General features: G+C 48.1%; 1 protein-coding gene across 2 annotated transcripts; it reads right to left on the bottom strand.

The window, feature by feature from the left end:
* Positions 1-453: 453 nt before the first annotated feature.
* Positions 454-18,692, bottom strand: CD83 (CD83 molecule). Of its 2 annotated transcripts, none has more exons than XM_025891236.2 (5): positions 18,537-18,692; positions 18,317-18,432; positions 5,239-5,449; positions 2,859-2,965; positions 454-1,619 (listed from the first exon to the last, which is right to left on the bottom strand). In XM_025891236.2, the coding sequence occupies exons 1-5, from the start codon at positions 18,571-18,573 to the stop codon at positions 1,491-1,493; spliced, it is 600 nt and encodes a 199-aa protein (XP_025747021.1). In that variant the 5' UTR covers positions 18,574-18,692; the 3' UTR covers positions 454-1,490. The 2 variants fall into 2 exon arrangements, with proteins under 2 accessions (XP_025747021.1, XP_025747022.1); XM_025891237.2 differs by having other exon boundaries at positions 454-1,616.
* Positions 18,693-19,961: the final 1,269 nt, after the last annotated feature.

Raw genomic sequence — 19,961 nt, 5'->3', positions numbered from 1 at the left:
AGAAAAACACTCCCTATTCACATGCAGTCACTTCATGACGTGAAGGGTATGACAAAGAAGCAAGAACACTGCATTACCTTGGCTTCCCTCTGACTCCCTAACATCAGTACGGGCAATGCACGCACTACTAATGGGATAAAATCTCTTTGGAAAGCAGGCTGGGAAAGGGCCAGGTTTGACAAGAGAAACCCAACAACTGTCAAAATGTCAATGTAACATTTTGCGGACTCCTTTCTCCCCATGGCCCAGTGGTTCCTGTGTGTCCATATCTTAGAGTACTTTCGGCTGCTGTGTCACTGACATGACCTCCTCGCTTCCCCAAAAGAACTCACAGAAGACTATGGAAAAGGCTTATTGGTGGCCTTCTTTGTTTGGAATGATGGAAAACATGAAAAATGAAAGGCATTCTCTCATGCCTAGAACACCACTGTAATAACAAGGATAATGACCCAATGGAGCTTCAAATTTTTATAGTGCTTTATGCTTTCCCAAAGCATTTTCACATACATTATTGCAATCAACTCAGACAACAACCTTTCGGTTTACAACTGAGAAAGTAGAAATCATGAGGACCCTGTTCAAGATCATACAGTCAGGTAGTGGGACAACCGGGGCTAGAACCCAGATTGCATGATTGGTCCAGCATCTCCAACAGGTCATCACCTAGCTGGCTGTCCTGTGGTCATGTTCTCTGACCTCTCTGACATCTCACTCACTCTCCATACTGAGGTCACTTGTCCATCAGCCCTGACACATAACCATAGATGTAGATTTCAAAAGGAGAACAAAAAACAAATCCTTCTTTGACAGGTATCTATGGATATAAAAATAAATGTGGCATTCTTCTTTATTGCTTCTTTATGGGTGTCTTTCACAGATGAAAAAGCCCCATTGGGGAACAGTTCATCAACTTGTTATTTCTATGTACACACAATACTCCTTAGTAAAAGCAGAGCCTTCACACTGGGAAATTATTTGCTAAATATTCCCCGCTGTCTCACAGTTTGGCCTGTCGATTTCTCCCAGACATAAACCATCTGGGCTAGTACAAGAAAACACAAGCAAATTCAAAGAGATGTTTCCCAGATGTGCAGAGGACAGCGGTCCTCAAGAGTCTATCACAGGGCCAGCTCCGGGTCCGTATTTCCCAAGACCCTCTTCCAACTGCGTCTCACCATAGCTTGTATATGACTGAAAAGATTTCCAAGAGGTTGACCAGATAGCTGAGGAAAATGCTAAGAAAGGTAGTTGTGAGGCAGCAGTACTAGGGACTTCCTGCAGGTGGCCCCAGGCTACGTGGTCACGTAATGGTTTCTGAAGTCCTGCTCACAAAAAGTGGGCTGAGACCCACTGTCAGGGGTTTCAGAAGGACTTCACAGGCAGGATGCCTTCTTCGGTGTGGGGCTCATTCTTCTCTTGTCCTGTGGGACGTCCAGGCGTACCACTGAGCCTTCTTCGACTTTTGGAAAAACAACCTGCAGAAATCCTGCTCATACCAGTTCTGTCTTGTGAAGAGTCACTGGCTCCAGATGTTTCTGTGGGAAGGTGACTGGGAGAAAAGCTCGTTCCATGACAGGCTTAGAAAAATCTGGAAAAATACTCTGTTGTTGTGCAAACTTCTGAAAAGTAAAAGAGGTAAGTCAAGAGATGAATAATCGGGAAAATGCCTCGTTCCCTAAGAGCTGGCTGGCCAGCTCATTCTGGCATCCTCACTCAGTCTACAAGGGGGCTCCTACTATTTCACTGCCAACTCCAAACTGACCACGAGATTCCCTGACTACAGGCTGGGGCCATTGCAAGCCTCTACTGTTAGTTACCTGCAAGGAAAATCAGTGCCCACAGAGACAGGCATTTGCCAACAAGAAACTAAAGTCACTCAATCTTAAAATTTCTCTCTAGTAATTCTAACCATCTTGGGTGCAGATAACTCTAATGACCAAATCATAAGCTCCTTGAGGGCAGGAGCTACGTCCTATAACCTTTTTATGCCCCCTATCAGTGCCTAGCTTAATGCCTGTACAGTAGGCGCTTACTGGATTGGCTGATATCCAAAATAGCACCCAAGAGACGAGTCCGTGGCCAGAGAGGCAAGGAAGTGAGTAGAGGGGGCCAGTAAGTGACAAGAACTAGCCCTGGGACAGCTCTTGGGTGAGCTCTGTCCTGTTAGTAGGCTGTCCTTCCTGACGCTACTGGGACATATGCGACAGATCACTTCCTAGTGCATCAGGCCCAGAGCTGGCCTTGCTCCCCTACAACTTTGGTCAATCCAGGCGCATGGCCATGCAGAAAGAGGTTCAGGGTCTTGAAGCTGGAGAGCCTGCTACCAACAGTTCAAGGGCATGTCAAGGACACTTAAGCACCCCAGGACACTCCCTGTATATGCCCCACTATCCTGACTTCTCAGGGTTAATTCTCAAGGAGTAGGTGGAAGTTCCCAAAATGTAAGAGGAGAGAACCCGCCAGGAGGAAACAGTTCAAGGCCAGGAGAAGGAGGCTGGTCTACCACCGTGGCTGCACGGGCTCACAAGCCTACAGCAAGAGAGGTGCCTTTGCCCCAGGACGGTGGAAGGTTGGTGCTGCACTCTCCACCACTGTCCCCACCCGGGGCCTTCTCAAACCTCCCTCGCACACCTTACTGTGTTTTCTCTTTGCAGCGCTCTGCGCAGAGCAAGCAGATTGAAAACAAGCCCGGCGCTTCCCACAATGAGCTCACAGCGCGGGCGCCTCGGCAAGTGCAAGGTTCAGGGAAGAACATCTCTCGCCACCATTAAATGATTCACGCTGCCTACAAAATATATTTGGGTTGGTGCCCCGGGTGATCTTTTCATCATAATCGGTGTTTTTAAAAAGATACTTACACAAGTGAAAATAATGAGTGTTAAGTAGAAGACAACCAGAGCCAACAACAGTACAATCTCAGCTCGGTATTTCTGAAAAGTCTCTTCTTTGGGTTCCTTAGGGCAACCTTAAAAAAAAAAAAAAAAAAAAAGAGGAACACGTGAGGCCATTTAACAGGACTTTGCGACCATGATAAAAAGCTAGGAATGCTTTGCGCCGGGTTTTTTCCGCGTCTTGCTTGTCTCCCACTCCTAAGCTCACGTCTGGGCCATCGGGAAGACGAGCGCGAGGGACAGCGGCAAGAGCGGTGACCGTGGCGGCTGGAGCTCACTCGCACCTGTGCCTGGCCGTGTGCAGCGGGCCTGGCCTATGGATCTCACTCGATCACTGGAGGCAGGTGTGAGTACCCCCATCTTACAGATGAAGGGCTCGGGGCGCGGAGAGGCGGAGGGAGTGAGGCCGGGGCAGAGCCAGTAGTCCGAGGCCAGACTGACCCCGTTGCCCACCTGCCTCCATTTCAGAGGCCCGGCCTTTCCTGGCTTCTCTGATGCCTTCACACCGGATGACGCACCATTTGTGAATCTGTGCTGTGGAGACTACTAGGTGCTCTACCCGCAGGAGGCCGGGGGATGAAGGAACAGGGCGGGTGAGCTGCCGGGCTATGAGTGAAGAAGTCAGCACGTCTCTATAGAATCCTGAAAGCTCCTCCGCCAAGGCCCCCCGCAAAGGTGGGCTAAGGGGCTCCCCGGGGGGCTGCCAAAGGCTGTGGCTGCAGCATTTGGGGATGCAAAGGCAGAAGGAGCAGACAGAGCAAGGGTGGCTTCTCCTCACTCAGACATGACATCCAACATGTGCTGAATCTGCTCGAAGGCCCAGGCAGGGGCAGGTGGAGGAGGTCCTCCCCTGGGGCCGGGATGGGCCTGGAGATTGCTGGCAACCCCTGAGGCTGGATTCAACATCTCCTGAGTATCGGCAGAGATGGATTCTCGCCAGGGTCTGTGACTAGAGAAAAGAAAGGTGGAGAGCCATTTTCCTAATGGTTCCTAACCTTTATCTGGCACTCAGTGTATCCCAGGCAAGGGGCGAAGCATTTTAGTGCAATATCCCCCTCAACCGTCACCATAAGCACATGTTGGAGATGCGGTCGCTCCCATTTTAGAGATGAGAGGACGGTGATTTGCCCAAGGTCACACACTAGTGAGCAGCATTGCTCCGAGCTGAACCCGATCCCAGAGACTCTGGAGTCTAACCAGCTAACTTGCAGGCAACGTGGTCGGGAGAGGAGAGGAAAGCAGCTGTTCTCGATTTCTCTCGGCTCCACACCCCACACAACACGCCTCCTCTCTCTGCTCTCCCTCCCTCACTCGTGTGAGCGTGAATTCACACACAGCCTACCGTGTGACAGCCACTGCGGACACCAGCACAGAGCGCACCGTGTCGGATGTAGCAAGTGCATGAAGACCAACAAAGCAGCCTAAGGGGCTTGAGATTGAGAAGGGCATAAGGGGTGTGTGTGTGTGTGTGTGTGTAACAGTGAACCAAATCCAAACACTGAGCCCAACACAGTGATCCTGTTCTTGTGAAAAAGGAATATTCTCTTAAGTCAGATTCCTTTTAGATTCCCAATAAAAGGAAAAAGTTGTTAAGGTACAAAAATCAGGAAACTCTATGACAACAACATGTTTGTCATTTCAAGCCCCCACCACTAATAAGCGCTGGGCAAAAGTCAAATGCAAGGCATATTTTAAGCTCCATAAAGAAAAAGTATGGGAAAGAAATCCAAAGAGATAATCCTCATCCTGGAGCTCAATTCTTGGTATTACTGCATAGAGCAAAAATGTGTGTTCTGTCACTGGAACATTATTTTCTCGCTGTGTCCTTTTTCTTCGGCCCTAGTTGAGGTATTGGGCAAAGTCATCACCGTAAATGGGAAGGAGATGCTGTTCTCATGGTAAAAAGGTGGCAACATGACGCAGCCCCCCTTAGGCCAGGTTAGAAAGGCCCTACAGTACCCTGATGTATTCAGGACTATACCCTTTCTCCAAAAATTAGTCTTGAATACTTCCTATTTGCTTCAAAGGACTCTCGTATGAATAAACAACACCCTGATTAGTGGTTTGGCTACATCTGGCATTTATCTGACTAGGACGGATCTGTCTTTATTAAGAAGGAAGGAAAAAAAGGAAGGAAGGGGGGAGGAGAGAAGGAAGGAAGAAGGGAGGCAAGGGGGGAGGGAGGAAGGAGCAGAAAAAGTTCTGACATTCTTGTAGGAGAATTTAGCTTTCAGGCACAGATGCGATCCAAAGCTCCCAGTTAGACTCCGGCTGAGAGGGTTTTAGGGCCTACTGCAAGTGCACACGCATTTTGCAAGGGGGAAACAGGTGCAGCGGGTCACCTCACCTGTCACTTTCAAGGTCACTGTGCCGCTTTGGTTTCTCTGCCCGTCCTGCTCCTCCACGGTGCACCTGTATGTCCCCGTGTGGCAGCGACTAGTGTTTTGGATCTTCAAGTACAGCCCCTCACCGGGGGCCTCCAAGGAGTCTTCCTTCTGCCGGTGGTACTGCAGACCCTCCTGGGGCACCTCAGTCCACTCCTTGCCACCCTCCATCAGCTGTTGAAAAAGAATCACACTGCATCACGCCGTTGACAGAGCCTGCAAACAGCCCCCCCACCCGCCACCATCCAGGTTCTGCCTCTGGTTTTCATAATATCCATCCTCAGCTAGTTTTTTTAAAACAAAATATTATGCATGTGTGACCTTCGGGGGAGGAGAAAATATATGAAAATTCTCTCAGGCTCTATTTTCTGGAATAGGATCAGGCCTGCATTTTATGATTCTCTGTAGCCCAGCTTCCAGCCTCCACAAAGGACAGAGTGTTGCTGCCGACAAGAACGACGTGTGGACGAGGGTGATGAGATGAAGTGCATGAATCACACTGAGTCATATTTTGTGGCCGATTGTTCGTTATTAAACGTTCTCTTGTTTTCTTCAGATACCAACTCACTCACTGAACGATCCTTAGTATCTCGGCCCTTTATCTGGAACTGTTCCTAAACTGGAGACTTCGGCCTGACGACTCAGCGAAAAGCACACAGCTGCACAAGCCGTGCCTCCTAGAAACGGGCACCGCGTCCTTCCAAACCCACGGTATGCGTGGGGCCGCGCGTGACGCCGCAGACTGGACCGGGCTGACTCTCCAGCGGGGCAGGAAGACTGTGTGCACACCATGTGTGCAAGATCATGGGCCGCTCATGCCAAGACGCACAGGGAAGGACACTGATGGCTTCAATCTTTGTACCCACACAGAGCAGCCTGACGGCAGGAGAGGCCAAATCCAACCCCGCTCATCTGGCTGGGTCTCTCTCCCTCAACGGTCTTCTTGGTCAAATTGGTGGGGTCTTTGCATCATCTAGTACTCCAAAGATTAGGCAACCGTCCCGTTATTCCCCCAGATAGATGTTTAGTTTGCCTAACGAGCTTGCCCGCCAGTCCTCCAGTGAGATGTTTTCAAGCTTCCAAAACCGAGTGACAAACGGGAAGGCAAGTCACTGTTCTTCTCAGCGCTGGGGGGGGGGGGGGGGGGGGGGCCCCCCCCCCCGGCCCCCCCGGCCGGGGGCCGGGGGGGGGGCCGGGGGGAGGGGGGGAACGGGGGAAGGGGGGGGGGGCGGGGGGGGGCCGGGGAGCCCCAGGCAGCTCAGGGAAGAACACGCACGCACACACGCTGCACACACACTACGAACACACTACACACACACAACACACACTACACATTACACACATACACCACACACTAAACACAAACCGCACATGCGGGGCACACACACATTACACACACACCACACACAAACCACACACTCGGCGGCTTCTGCTTCATTTACAACGCGAGGGAATGCACCTGGAGGTCCCCAGAAAGCCAGGGCTCCGGCCTCCCCCGCCCCGGTGCTCGTTAGCATTCTGCCGAGCGGGCTGCAGAGACATCTGGTGGCAGATTTACGGCTCCCGCAAGAAACCCTGCTCCGTTCACTGCCGGCACCGGGGGCTGAGACGAAGGGGTTTTCTCAGGCAGAGTCTATGAAAGTAAACCCCATTTCTTGACGGCTCTTCTTGGGTTGAAAGGTTCCTTCCTAAATAATCAAGGATCTACAGACTGCGGCCTTCAGATGTTCAAAAAAAAAGCAAAAAAAAAAAAAAAAAAAACAAGGAGTACCCAAGGAAACTTAGGGGGAACTCAAGCCATACAACTGATTCTGTAATACATCTAATTTAGTCCAGTTTTCCCCTTTTCAAGCCTAATTAAACCACGAACTGCAGCCTCATCATGTGCTCACGCCCTGCCCCCTTCTCCGCGCCTGGCTGAGGGGCTCCCTCCTACCAGAGCTTTTGAGGGGCAGGTGCCCAGGACCCTTCAGGGTCCGTCTGTCCCAAGAGCCGCTCTCACACCTCCATGAGGTCAGTTTGAAGGAACGCAGCCCGGTGTTTGCTGCCTCTCTGTCTCATCCTGCCTTTCTTCTCTGAATTACCCTCCAAATGCGTCAACTCAGATTTATTTCTAATAAATTTCACCAGACCCTGTCTTGCTAGAAATCCTGCATCTGAAAGGACAGAAACTTGGTTGCAACAATCATTTTGAGATTATCCAACTCCGGTTTTCTCCCTGGGGGCCTCTGGTCCCATCCAGTGACCCCTCCCCTCAACTCAGAAAGATCCATCTGAAAGTCAAGATCAAAACCGCGGAGCCCTCTGGAGAGGGTGGAAACAGAAACTATTGCGCTTATTTACAGAAAGGTGGCCCTATTATCCTGCTGGCTGACAAACCGGCTGGAGCGAGTGCGTGCAGGTGATCAGAATGGGCTGGCGGATGCCTTCCGCCTATCTGCAGAAAATAATTTACTTTAAAAATCAGCAGTATCAAACAGCGAAAGCATTTATTCGATGGTCAGATTTCCACAGGCCTGTGGCAAAACCTCCAATAGGCCTCTATTTGGTTTCAAAAGGCAAAACAACCCCAAAGCAACCTGCAGAATTTTGATTTACTGACCCATCACAGCCATCCGTGGGATCAAGGCAAAATATCTCAGTTCTCCTGGGGCCAGCTTCCAATGGCCTCTTCCTGGGTCTTCCTGAAAGGCCCAGAAAACTGAGCAAACTATGGGCTGAACTTGGGAACCCTTGCCCAAGTCACGAGCAGCGGTCTTTGCCTGATGACCAACCAGAGCAAAACCTTCTGTGAATTCACACAATGCACTTGGAAATATTTCAGAACACTCCCTCTAGCTTCAAGCTGTAGGTATGTACACACGATGCCTATTCCTCCTTCTTTATGCCATTTCAAGATAGATCTTCTCATGTGACTCCATCTGGGGAGTCTGGGATTTGCCTACAGCTGCAAAAATCGTTGTCGATTTTATGTTAACGTTGCATGCTCAAAATGCAAGCAGGTACCAGCAGCACCAAGAGACTTTTTATGCAAAAGTCCAAATCATTAACTTCAGTTCTGTGGCCAAGCAGCTATCAGCTGAGTCCTCTGTGGTGAAAAGCAGCACCATCAAGAACCAAAGGAGAATTTCAGAAAGAGGGAAAAGAAGCAACCAGCAAATGGGCCATCCTCAACTTTGCTTTGTTTTATGAGTTCTTATAAACAGTTGAGCTGGCTCAAAATCAACCACTGGCAAAGAACAGCTCTTTAAACATTCCAAATCTGAAAGTGTTTCATTGCCTCTCTGCAAAAGCATTTTAGGAAATAGTAATTTATAACAAAAGGAACCCTCGGATTCATTCACAGCCAAGCATAATTGATGGGAACTATTTAATGCGTACTTTACAAAGCTAATATTGTAGTGCGCTAAACCACAACACGATTTGGGCAAATTAATTCCTCAAAACACTCATCCCAATTATGTTTTAAAAATCCACGCTCCATGCACTAACTGTTACGCTGACAATTCTATATTTTTGATTGGATTAGAGAAGGGTAAAATACAGGACATCTCATTTTCAGAAAGCCGAGGGACATTTGATTTGTCTCAAGGCCCTCGATGTGACTAAATAATTTAAGTAACATGTTCTTTCTCTAAAATGGAGATTTGACCTTAAGGAAACCACAAGCCCCAAATTAAATAAACTCTTTAATTTGCTGAATGCTAAAGCAAGCAAATACAAGTATTAATTTTAAGGGCATGTGAATTAAGTGTTTATTTTAATGATGGACAAATCTGAACTAGAATAAAAGAAATCAAATACAGATTTAATATGTTTTAAATTGAACCGATATTTCAGTCAAAAACCCTGCATTGTTGGAAGTTTTTTTTTTTCAGTTTAAATAATTTTATCCAAATACATGCTCACCTTCTAGATTACCATATTTGAATATAAAAGAGCAATAGTTCCATGTCTGTTGCAAAGAAAGAATTGTGATCACAAACCTGGAATTCAAATTTATCATACAGGAGATCTGTTAAGAATGTGATAGAAAACTAAAAGAAAAGGAAGAGATTTTTTTGAGGAGCAAAATGTGTGTGCAATATGCATTTAAATATTTAATCCAACAATTTGATTAAACGTATTTAAAGGTATGGACTTTATGTATTTAAAGGTGGTATGAAAGTAATTTGATATATTCCAATCACATTGAACAGCTTTTTCTTTATTGCATTTCTCATGCACTAACTTTCATGTACCTTGGTTTCTAACTCAATTAAAGTGCCAATATAATCCCCATTCATCATAAAAACAGCTCTTTATAACGTGCAAAATAGTTTGGCTCGGAGGTTGATGTCATAATGAGGGTAGAATGTATGCGCATTAACATCGTTTTTTTCTAAGTGTAGTTTTATTGGAAAAATGATTTTCCACTTTGAAATTTACTGGGTCTAACAGACAGAGCTGAATTTATGGCTGCTAAGAGAGTTATGAGTATGGCAGAGGCAACGTAATTAGGAGCACAGGCTTTGGAGTCAAACAGACCTGGAAGCAAGGCCCAGCCCTACCGCGGCTAGTGCTACTCTGGCCAACTGACCCAGCAGCTCCCGTCTGCTCTGCGGACACGGGGGTGGGGGTGGGGGAGACTGTATCTCACGAGAGTGGTGTGAAGACCCCGTGACGATGGGCGTGTATCACAGGCCATAGCGTCTGTCCATCACACAGAGAGCCCTAAACGTGTTACTCTTCTCTCTCTCTCATTTTCCCAGCCCACATATTTCCCATCCCATTCTAAATAGTTCCCGGCACACTGGAATTATTCAAAAGGCATTCTGCTGAGGGAACGAGTAAATTTTAGAGAAAATGTGGGAGTTACAAGGGCACTGGCTTTGGCATTAAAGGCCCAAAGTCCAGATTCACGGTCAGTGAGCTGGGTCGTCTTAGGTAAAGCACCTCATCCCTGAGTCTCATTTCCCCACCTGTGACTCTCTTACTTGCTACTGGGAGATATTTTAAGTAACAAAAGAGAAAATACATGAAAGTGCGGGGAATGTTGGTCATAGTAGTTGTTGTTATACCTGATAACTTCCCGTTTCCTCCCTGGCAAAGTTGTTCTAGAAGTCCCAACCTCTGCTCTAAAAAGAAATTATTTTCAACCCACAATGTGTCCAAAATATCCACAACATTCTGAATTTTCTAAAGCATCATGATAATAAATGTGGCAAAACCCCTTGGAACTGGGGTTTGCCCATTCGTTATTCACGCCACACGGCCTCCTTCCATTCGTTTCTCCTGGGTCCCGCGGGGCCTGGAAGGGGCAGTCTTGTAAGTGCTGATTCGCGTCCTTCAGAGGTCACTACAACCTGGTTCTGGAGGAGGCACACGCGTAACTCAGGCCTGACATCTGTGACCAGAGAGACCGCTCTGATGGCCACATGCCCCAATCAAAGCCACTTAAATATAAGCAGACATTTGTCGACATATTAGAAGAGAGGCACAATCTTTTCCTTTGCACGTGATCCTGAGAGGCTCCAAAGACTGCAGTTATCAGCCACAGTCTCTCTGCCATGCAGATGGAGGCTGATGGTAAAACCAATATGAAGAAAGGAAGAGCTGAGGGACAGAAAGTCACCAAACCCTGGGGATATTCATGAACCTCTAAACCCAGCTCCATTTCTTTCCTAAGCTGCCATAACAAAGCGCCACAAACTGAGCGACTGAAAATAACACAAATGTATTTTCTCAGAATCCTCGTGCACGGTTGGTGGGAACGCAAACTGGTGCAGCCGCTGTGGAAAACAGTATGGCGGTGCCTCGAGAAATTAAAAACAGAACTACCCTATGATCCAGTAATTCCACCACTGGGTATTTACCCAAAGAAGACGAAAAGGCTAATTTGAAGAGATATATGCATACTTATGTTTACTGCAGCATTATTTACAATAGCCAAACTATGGAAGCAGCCCAAATGTCCATCGATAGATGAACGAATAAAGCAAATGTGGTGTGTGTGTACATATACACATACATATACACACACACAATAGAATATTACCAGCCATAAAAAAAGAATGAGATTTTGCCATTTGCAACAAGACAGACAGATCTAGAGGGTATTACGCTAAGTGAAATAAGTCAGAGAAAGACAAATACCATATTTGTCTTTTAAGAAACAAATGAACAAAGAAAAAAAGAGACAAACAAAAAACAGACTCTTAACTCCAGAGAACAAACTGATGGTTACCAGAGGAGAGGTGGGTGGGGGGGACGGGAATGAAGAGCACACTAACCACGATGAGCACTGAGTAATGCCCAGAACTGTTGAATCATTATGTTGTACACTGGAAACTAATATAACACTGCATGATAGCTCTACTGGAATTACAATTTTAAAAATAAAATAAAAAATAATAAAGGGGCGCCTGGGTGGCTCAGTCGCTAAGCGTCTGCCTTCAGCCCAGGTCATGGTCCCAGGGTCCTGGGATCGAGTCCCGCATCCGGCTCCCTGCTCCGCGGGGAGCCTGCTTCTCCCTCTGCCACTCCCCTTGCTTGTGTTCCCTCTCTCGCTGTGTCTCTCTCTGTCAAATAAATAAATAAAATTTTAAAAATAATAATAATAAAGAAATATATTTCTCACAGTTCTGGAGGCCAAAAGCCCATAACGGGCTGACAGGGCCATGCTCTCTCTCTGAAGGCTCTAGGGAAAAATCTGTTTCATGCCTCATTCCAGAAGCTTCTGGTGTTTGCCAGCCATCCTCGTCATTCTTTGGCTTGTAGACACATCCCTCCAGCCTTTGCCTCCACCTTCATATGGCGCTCCCTCTGTGTGTCCCTGTCTGTATCTCTGTTTTCTTATAAGGACACCAGCCATTGGATTAGGACCAACCCTAACTCAGTATGATCTCACTTTAAATTGATGACTTCTGCAAAGACCCCATTTCCATATAAGGTCACATTTGCAGATACCAGGGATAATATTTCTGTGGGACACAGTTCTACCCACAACACGAGGTATAACTGAAGTGTGAATTATAATTTTAAAGTTTTTTCCCTTTCAACTATATAAACCAATATATTCCCTTTACTTTAAGCGAGTTTTGACTGGATTACAATGCTTCGCAACTGAAAGGGTCCTTCACTGATAGGGATACCTCAAACCGCCCCATGAATTAATGTGTCATGGAGGGAGCTCTCTCCACATGGTACAGCCTGCAGACCAGTCTTACTTGTCCCCTGGGGTCACAATGCTCGCCTCTCCTCAGGGAATGAGACATCCAGGCCTAATCTGATTTAGAACTTTCGTGCTCCAGAACTGACCCAGAGTGTCTGGTCCAAGGTGATTATGAATTGCTTATGGCAACTGGCATCCTGCTTTTCTCCTGGGTTCTCCTCACCTGGACCTATAATCCTAACTAACTACCCCCTCTTCTGGAATCTATCATCTCTTAGAGATTTGGGACAATAACATGCAGTAGACCAATAGTTGGTGCTCCACAAAACACCGTGTGATAGAAATAAGCCTTGGGCTCCCTAGTCTGAACCAATATTACATGATCCACACAGGAATTTTAACCAGCTACACCTCAGCGCAAAACCAAAAATCCAAAGTCGGTTTATGGGTGTTCTTTAAATCTTAGGAAGTACATGGGTCTAGCTCTGAGCTAGGGCTTTTGGTAGAAAATGTGGGATCATCGCTGGAGTCGCCAGGAAAAGCTTATGCAAACAATTTCAGATGAAGAAACCCTTTTTTAGGTAATGAATCTCTTTTTAGCCTTGCTCTACCCTAGACCTTCCCTTACATCACTAAGACCTTCTCCTAACTTCCTCTTCTGTGTGTAGTGATACGACCAAATACAGAACTAAGATAATGTTGTTTCTCACATGACCTAGGTTTCCCCTTTTATTCATGGAAAACAAGTGTTTGATTTCTTTCTGTTTAACCCCCAGCTGCCTTCTTCCTCCCTACACTCTTGCACCCTGCAAGACTGTAGCAACTTTGTTCTGACTTGTCACTGTCCCCAAAATCTCAGTGCTGGCCCATTCTCAGCTGGCTAAGACTCCTAGAGCCCCTCTGAGGCAGCCACGTGCTGTGTTGCCCACTCGTTTGTAAAACCATGGGACACGACAGGTGGCCAAGAAAGAAGGGAAGGTGAATCTCAGAAATGTGCTGAGTTCTTGGCTGAGTTGACCTGATTAGATTTTGCTGTAGTGAAAGAACAAGGCCTCCCTCTGGGACTCATCTTCCAGGATGAATCAGAGTGGGTCTTTCACCACAAGAAATATGCTCTTCTTTACAAATACGTGTCATTAGGTCATCCTCTTTGCTTAAAAACTTTCAATGACTCCTTGCTGCCAAAAGGAGTTCAAGCCATTATAGGTGGGCGTTCAAGGTTCCTCACCACCTATTCCCAGCCTTCTCTGTAACATCTCCCCACCCTCTCCTGTATAATTCTCCCTCACAGATCACTGGTCACCCCAGTGGTTCCCCAAAATGCTTGTGCATTCCTTTTCCACGTCTTTGCTCAAGATGGTCCTCCGGCAAAATTCCCTGCTGATTTTAAGATGGCCAGCATGAGGCCCAGGACTTGGAACACATTTGGGACTTCAGAAATACTGACTAACGAAAAATTGTAAATACAAGAGACCTCTGAAAACCAACTTTATGTCCTTCGTGGTTTGACCTAATGTAAAGCCCATAAAAGTGATTCCACCAGGTCAAGTAGTATAGGACTTTCCTTTGATGCTAACACACACACACATTGTTTTCACATTTCAATGTTTCAGGGCTTCTCTGTTTAATATAGGAAATGTTTCCTTTCTCTCCTAAATATATGTTCTTAAATCTATCTTACAGCAGATAAAATTCTAGAATCAAGGAAGTCTAGTGAGTGGCACACACTGGCTCCTTCACAGGTCCATCAGCATTTGTGGCCGAACAGATCACACCTGCCCAGACTGTTCATCAACTCCAGTGCCTACTAAGGGATTCTGCTTTCGCAGGGCTTCTTGCTTTGTGGTGCATCATCACACAACGATAGTCGAGACAGAAAACAGAACTACACTGAAGAGGAGATTCGCAATATACACGGAAGACAGCTTCATAACAAATCAAGAAGAAGCAAGATCTGCGTGGTGACTATCCTTGAACTTTGCAAGTCGCTTCCTGCAAGCCATTAACCGGCTCTCTGCCAGCCCTGTTGGGCCAGGGGGTAGCCCATTATCTGCCACAGCTGGGGGCTCTTCACACTATTCCAAAATCAAGACTGACCTCTGAAATCAGTCTTACTTCCCCTTTCTCCCTTCCGTTGGAAAAAATCTGAAAAGGGCATTTGTCTTGTGACGTGTCCTCACCCCCGCAATATCATCCTAGGTTGACACTGTATATCCTCTTTCGTTATGCATCAACATAGGCGATTGGGGCTCCTAGCATGCTACAAGATGGTAGTACATCTCTCTGATAAATAACCACTTGTTATTATTAGTAGCAAACCCCACCGTGCTCAAACACTCCATCCAGTATCATCCTCTCCCTCCAAACTAGTGCAGCTTCATTAAAGAGACTGTGACCCCACTTACACTCAGCAGAAAGCTCAGGAGTAGCCCTTTTTTTTTTTTTTTTAAGATTTTCTTTATTTATTTGACAGAGAGAGACAGCGCGAGAGAGGGAACACAAGCAGGGAGAGTGGGAGAGGGAGAAGCAGGCTTCCCGCAGAGCAGGGAGCCCGATGCGGGGCTCGATCCCAGGACCCTGGGATCATGACCTGAGCCAAAGGCAGACGCCAAACAACTGAGCCACCCAGGCACCCAGGAGTACCCCTTTAATGGATGTGCTTACTCCTGGGAGACATGGGATGCTGCTATGCCCTCTGATGCAAGACGCTTGCAGCCAATGGGAGAGAGTGCTGGACCAAAGTCTGCTTGCATATTTTTTCAAAATACCTCCCTAAACAACCACAGTCAATTCACAACTTTAAAGGCTAAATTTAGCTACTATTCTAATAGATATGTGAAGGCACATTTCTATTTCTTCTCAACCACCCACCCTGCCTTAACAGGTACAGGCAGGAAAGGATGAGAGGAGGCCCCACTGATGGATCCCAGTTAGAAGGCCACTGGTCCATGGGAAATAAGAGTTGGGTTAACAGGAATTGGGCTATCTCTGCCCACCCTTGGCTCCCCCTATGACCCCCTGTGCACGTCTGTATTAAGCCTCCCCCAGCCCCCTCTCACTGTGCCTTTGAAACAGAAGATAATATGGACACTGCTTCTTCCCCACTTGCCCTAATAATCACAAACACTAATTGGATGCCCTCTGCTTTGGGTCTTCCCGTAAAAGGCACATGATAAGAAACACATGGTTTATATGGGTCCTTTGGTAATCACTAGTAATCACTGTCAATTGGACAGTGGCAGGACGCCCTGTGGTGGGGGTGAACTGAGTGGTACACAGAAATTTAAATTGTGAGTCATTATAACCATAATTGTGATATGCAGAAGACCTATGAGAATGTGAATCAATCTGGTGGATGGTAAAAACAAAACAAAAAACAACAACAACAAACCCACTCCAAGCGACTCGGCTTCCCTTGTCCAGCTCAGGGCCCACAGCTGTGCAAAGAGTCTGAAAAACCATACTAGCGATGATGAGGGAGGTGACATGAGCGAGGCCAGCTGTGGCCATCAGGTTTAAAGTCCTCTTTCATAGCCACCTCTTCAGTCTCCGGAAACATTTTACAAGAAAGTGGTGTGGGGGAAAAAACGAAAAGCTGCTCAATCTTCTGTAAAACCAAGTATTTCAGTATTTCACCACTGACCTGATTTCCAGAATACTCTATCCACTTTTGTTGTACAAACACAATCAGCACAAAAGTATAATTACTGGGCTGGGAAAGAATAAATATCTACAGAACATGCAGAGACCTGTTAAAAAGCACTTGAAGGAACAATGCATTTCGTTTTCAAGGGATCCGAATCGTTTATCAGCATCACAAAGCTCGCCTCTCCACCGGGACCTGATTCACCGTTTCCCTCTTTTAAAAAAGTAACAACGGCATGATTTTGCAGTGACCCTATTCCACGAACCAACAGAAAAAAAGAAAATGCCAAGAGACTGCTGTCTTTTTTTTTAACAGGGTTTTGGGAGACCTTCAGGGTAAATCACGCAAGAACCGTGTTCAGTAAACAAGCACATATATTATAGAGTTACATCATCAGCTGACATCCAAGGAGAAGCCAAAGGTTAATTGCTATGGTTTACTCATTCCAAATGACTTTGTGCAAGAGGATTTACCTTGACCACTGTTGGAACTTTACAGTCTGAAACCCCATCTACTTGTTTCATGAGTACCTTTTAATTACTCCCCTGGGAATATTAATATTATTTTCTTTTTTAAATTTGTCTTGGGAAGGGATCATGGTTTCATGCCCCCCCCCTTCTTTAAGATAACTAAGTCCCTGCCTGGCCAGACCAAGGACACTTTTATTTTCTTTACCTTAAGTAACTGAGATAGAAAACAGAGACATCAAGATAGGCCTCTGAGCACTCAGGCTGTGGAATGAGACTACTTAGTTCAAATCCCTCCCTCATCATTCAGCCAGCCGTGTAACAGTGAGCGGGCATTCCTTCCCTCCCTGAGACTGTTTCCTCATCTGTAAAATGGGAACAGCAGTAGCAGGACCGATCTCTTAAGTCCATTGGAAGGACCGAAACAGATAACGTAGGTAAATATTTACCTCAGAGGCTGGCATAGAGTGAGCACTCAAACGATCATGTTTTTACAATATTTTTGTTTGGGTGCTATTGTTTTTACTACAAGAACCATTTTGGAATTGCGACATTCTCTGATCCCACAGTGAATAAAGCAGAAATGAAGTGGGAATAATCACAAACCTACTTTGCTACACAGGACAGTGCTCCAAGGCCGCAACAATGTAGCCAGTGCACGAAACTCACCAAGTGCCAGCCTGAATTCACTGGGCACTTTCACAATTAGCAGGGCAGACACCGGGTGCTGCGCAAAATACACAAAAGCAATGGTGCAGCACGGTCCAGGCAAACTGACAGTCTGGTCACACACACACACACACACACACACACACACACACAACTGTCCCATGCTTCCTTGCTGAATGCCGCCGCAGGTTCTTAAAAGCATCTTTTTTGGAGGGCAGAAGAAAAGCCTGCGCTCTGAGATTTCCTCTAAGGTCAGATGCTGCAGAGCAAGGCTAGAATATCACATGCACTTGGCTGAAACTAGAGGTGCTGTGTGGGTAACCTCATGAAAGGAGGTGAGCAAAAGACCAGAGACCGCTTGGCTTGGCAAAGCCGCCAGAACAGCGGTCTTAGCATCTGAAAAGGTTCCAGTTGAGAGGCATCCTTAAAAAAACGCCCCAGAGCAACTCACTTCTCTTACAGGGACGCCGCCCCCCCCAGACGCCCCCCCATGCTGGGCCTCTCAGGATGGCCTGCCGGAGCGCCAAGCAGCAGCGACCAGCGTGGGGCCAGGGGAACCCACCAAGGGGATGGCTGACAGACAACTCCCACCTGGGAAACAAGCCGAAACCATCTCGAACGATCTCTGAGTCCTTGCTCTCAAAGTGCCCATTCCTTCCCTCCCTGTCCCCAAATTCTGGGCATCACAGTCCCCAGACACCAGAAATCAGAACTCCGGGGACAGGCCTCCTCTCCGATACCCAAATCTGCCCTAGCTGCTTTCTTCGTGGCCTGCTGGTCACAACCACAGGTGGCCTCCAGAATTCAACCAAATAAGAGGGTCTCTGCGCTTCCAAAGCGGCTTATTTGGATCGTTCATCTCAGGCCACCTTTAGGGGTAGGAAAAGGATTAGGTCCTTGGGGAACAAAATCGAATCGAATCGAATCGCCTGGTACCTAGATGGGGGGGGGGGGGACGAGGGGGGAGGGAAAGGAAGGCGTGCGGGAAGACCGGCGACTTGGAGACCGCCCGGGGCTACACAGAGTCGCCTGCCCAAGGGAGGTGGTCCCCCGCTGCCCCCAGCGGAGCCGGCCGAGCCTGAGCCCGCGGGCATCGCCGCGCATACCTTGGCCCAGAAGACTTTGTAGGGGCCCTGAGGGTCCACGTGGACGGTGCACGGCAAGTCCACAGCCTCGGAACAAGCCACCTTCATCTCCCGCGTCGCGGGCGCCAGGCTGCAGACTGCAAAAGGGACAGAGAGAGCGGCGTGAGCCAGCGAGCAGAGGGCGGGTATCGCCGGGAGCGGGGGGGGGGGGCGCGGGGGGGTTCGGCGTCCGGGGCCCTACCGCAGCTCAGGAGCAGGAGCCGGAAGCCGCGCGACATGGCTGGGGTCCGCCGGCCTGGGGCGCGCTCGGCGGCGCCGCTCTCTTATAGCCGCGCGCACAGGGACTTCCCCGGGCGCCGCCCAGGGGAAATCCCCGGCGGGCGGCCGCAGCTTGGGGCGACGAGCCCTCCCCCGCGCCTGCCACCCGCGGGGCGCCCCCGCCCCGGCCCCGCCCCCGTCGCCCGCCCCCGCGCGCCCCGAGTCCGCGCGGCTGCGGCGGCTGCGGGGCCGCGGCGATCGCCACCCGGGCGTGACGCGGCGCGCTCGGGCTTTTGCAAACGGCGCGGCGCGCGTCACGGCGCCCCGCTGACCCTCCCCGCAAGCGGGAGCGAGGCCCTCCCCGGGGGCGGGGAGAGGGGGGTGTCTGCTCCTCCCGTCCCCCAGAGGAACCCGGATTCAGAGAGGTGGCGCAGCTTCCCCAGTCGCCCACCGTCGGGGTGGTGACGCCAGAGGTGAACCCAGGACTCACTCTTCTCCAGGTTCTATTGTAACCAGAGACTCCTTAGGCTTCCCACGGAACTCCGCAGGTCTAGTGCGCGGCTCCCTGCCTTCTGGCTTGGGCTGTCAGGCCCGCCTGTCGAAATTATCTCAGCCACAGGAGAGCCTCTCCTATTAAAACGAAACACACACGCACACAGTTTGTGGGGAAAGACCAAAACAAAACAACGCAACAGAAGAAAATAGAAATCACCTTCTAGTCATCCGGACTTCTGTTGACATGTCGGTGTCTCAGCTTCCGTGCATAGCTAGGTATTTTTAATGGGACACTCTACACACTATTTTGTAGCCTACTCTCTTTTACCTTAATATTTTGCAAGAGTTTCCACATGATTAAAAAATTGCAACAGCATCATGTTGGTGGCTGCAGAATATTCTATCATGCAGTTCCATCATAAATTAGAACCAACTAGATGGTGCGAGACATGATCAGTCTAATGTTATAGTTACTATTTGGTGGTGGTAGGTTGCTTCTTTATTATTAACATTACAAACGGGGGCGCCTGGGTGGCTCAGTTGGTTAAGTATCTGCCTTCGGCTCAGGTCATGATCCCAGGGTCCTGGGATGGAGCCCCACATTGGGCTCCCTGCTCAGTGGAGAGCCTGCTTCTCCCTCTCCCACTCCCCCTGCTTGTGCTCCCTCTCTCGCTGTTTCTCTCTGTCAAATAAATAAATAAAATCTTTTAAAAAAACACACACATTACAAACAGTGCTGTGATTGCTATGATGAACTGCCTTGGGGATAAACCTTTGCTCTAACATTGCTTACTTTCTTCGAATGAATACCTAGAGGAAATTGTGCTAAGTCAAAAGGAATTTACAATTTTGTTAAATATTGCCAAAATTACCACCACGGAGGTGTTCTCACCGCAGCGTATGAGGGTGCCTG

Source organism: Callorhinus ursinus, unplaced genomic scaffold (genome assembly GCF_003265705.2).
Source record: "Callorhinus ursinus isolate GAN/ISIS: 27379988/994484 unplaced genomic scaffold, GSC_fseal_2.0 scaffold26, whole genome shotgun sequence".
In the NCBI taxonomy this organism is placed as follows: Eukaryota; Metazoa; Chordata; class Mammalia; order Carnivora; family Otariidae; genus Callorhinus; species Callorhinus ursinus.
Note: the sequence above shows the minus strand (reverse complement) of the source record. Positions and strands in the feature narration are given on the sequence as shown.

What these genes read in the sequence shown, in the direction of transcription:
- CD83 (XM_025891236.2), bottom strand. Translation starts at nt 18,573, where the DNA reads ATGTCGCGCGGCTTCCGGCTCCTGCTCCTGAGCTGCG. An exon ending in ACAAAGTCTTCTGGGCCAAG is followed by an intron (nt 5,450 to 18,316) that starts GTATGCGCGGCG and finishes CTTTTTCAACAG; the next exon opens with CTGATGGAGGGTGGCAAGGA. An exon ending in AGTGACCTTGAAAGTGACAG is followed by an intron (nt 2,966 to 5,238) that starts GTGAGGTGACCC and finishes TTTTTTTTTAAG; the next exon opens with GTTGCCCTAAGGAACCCAAA.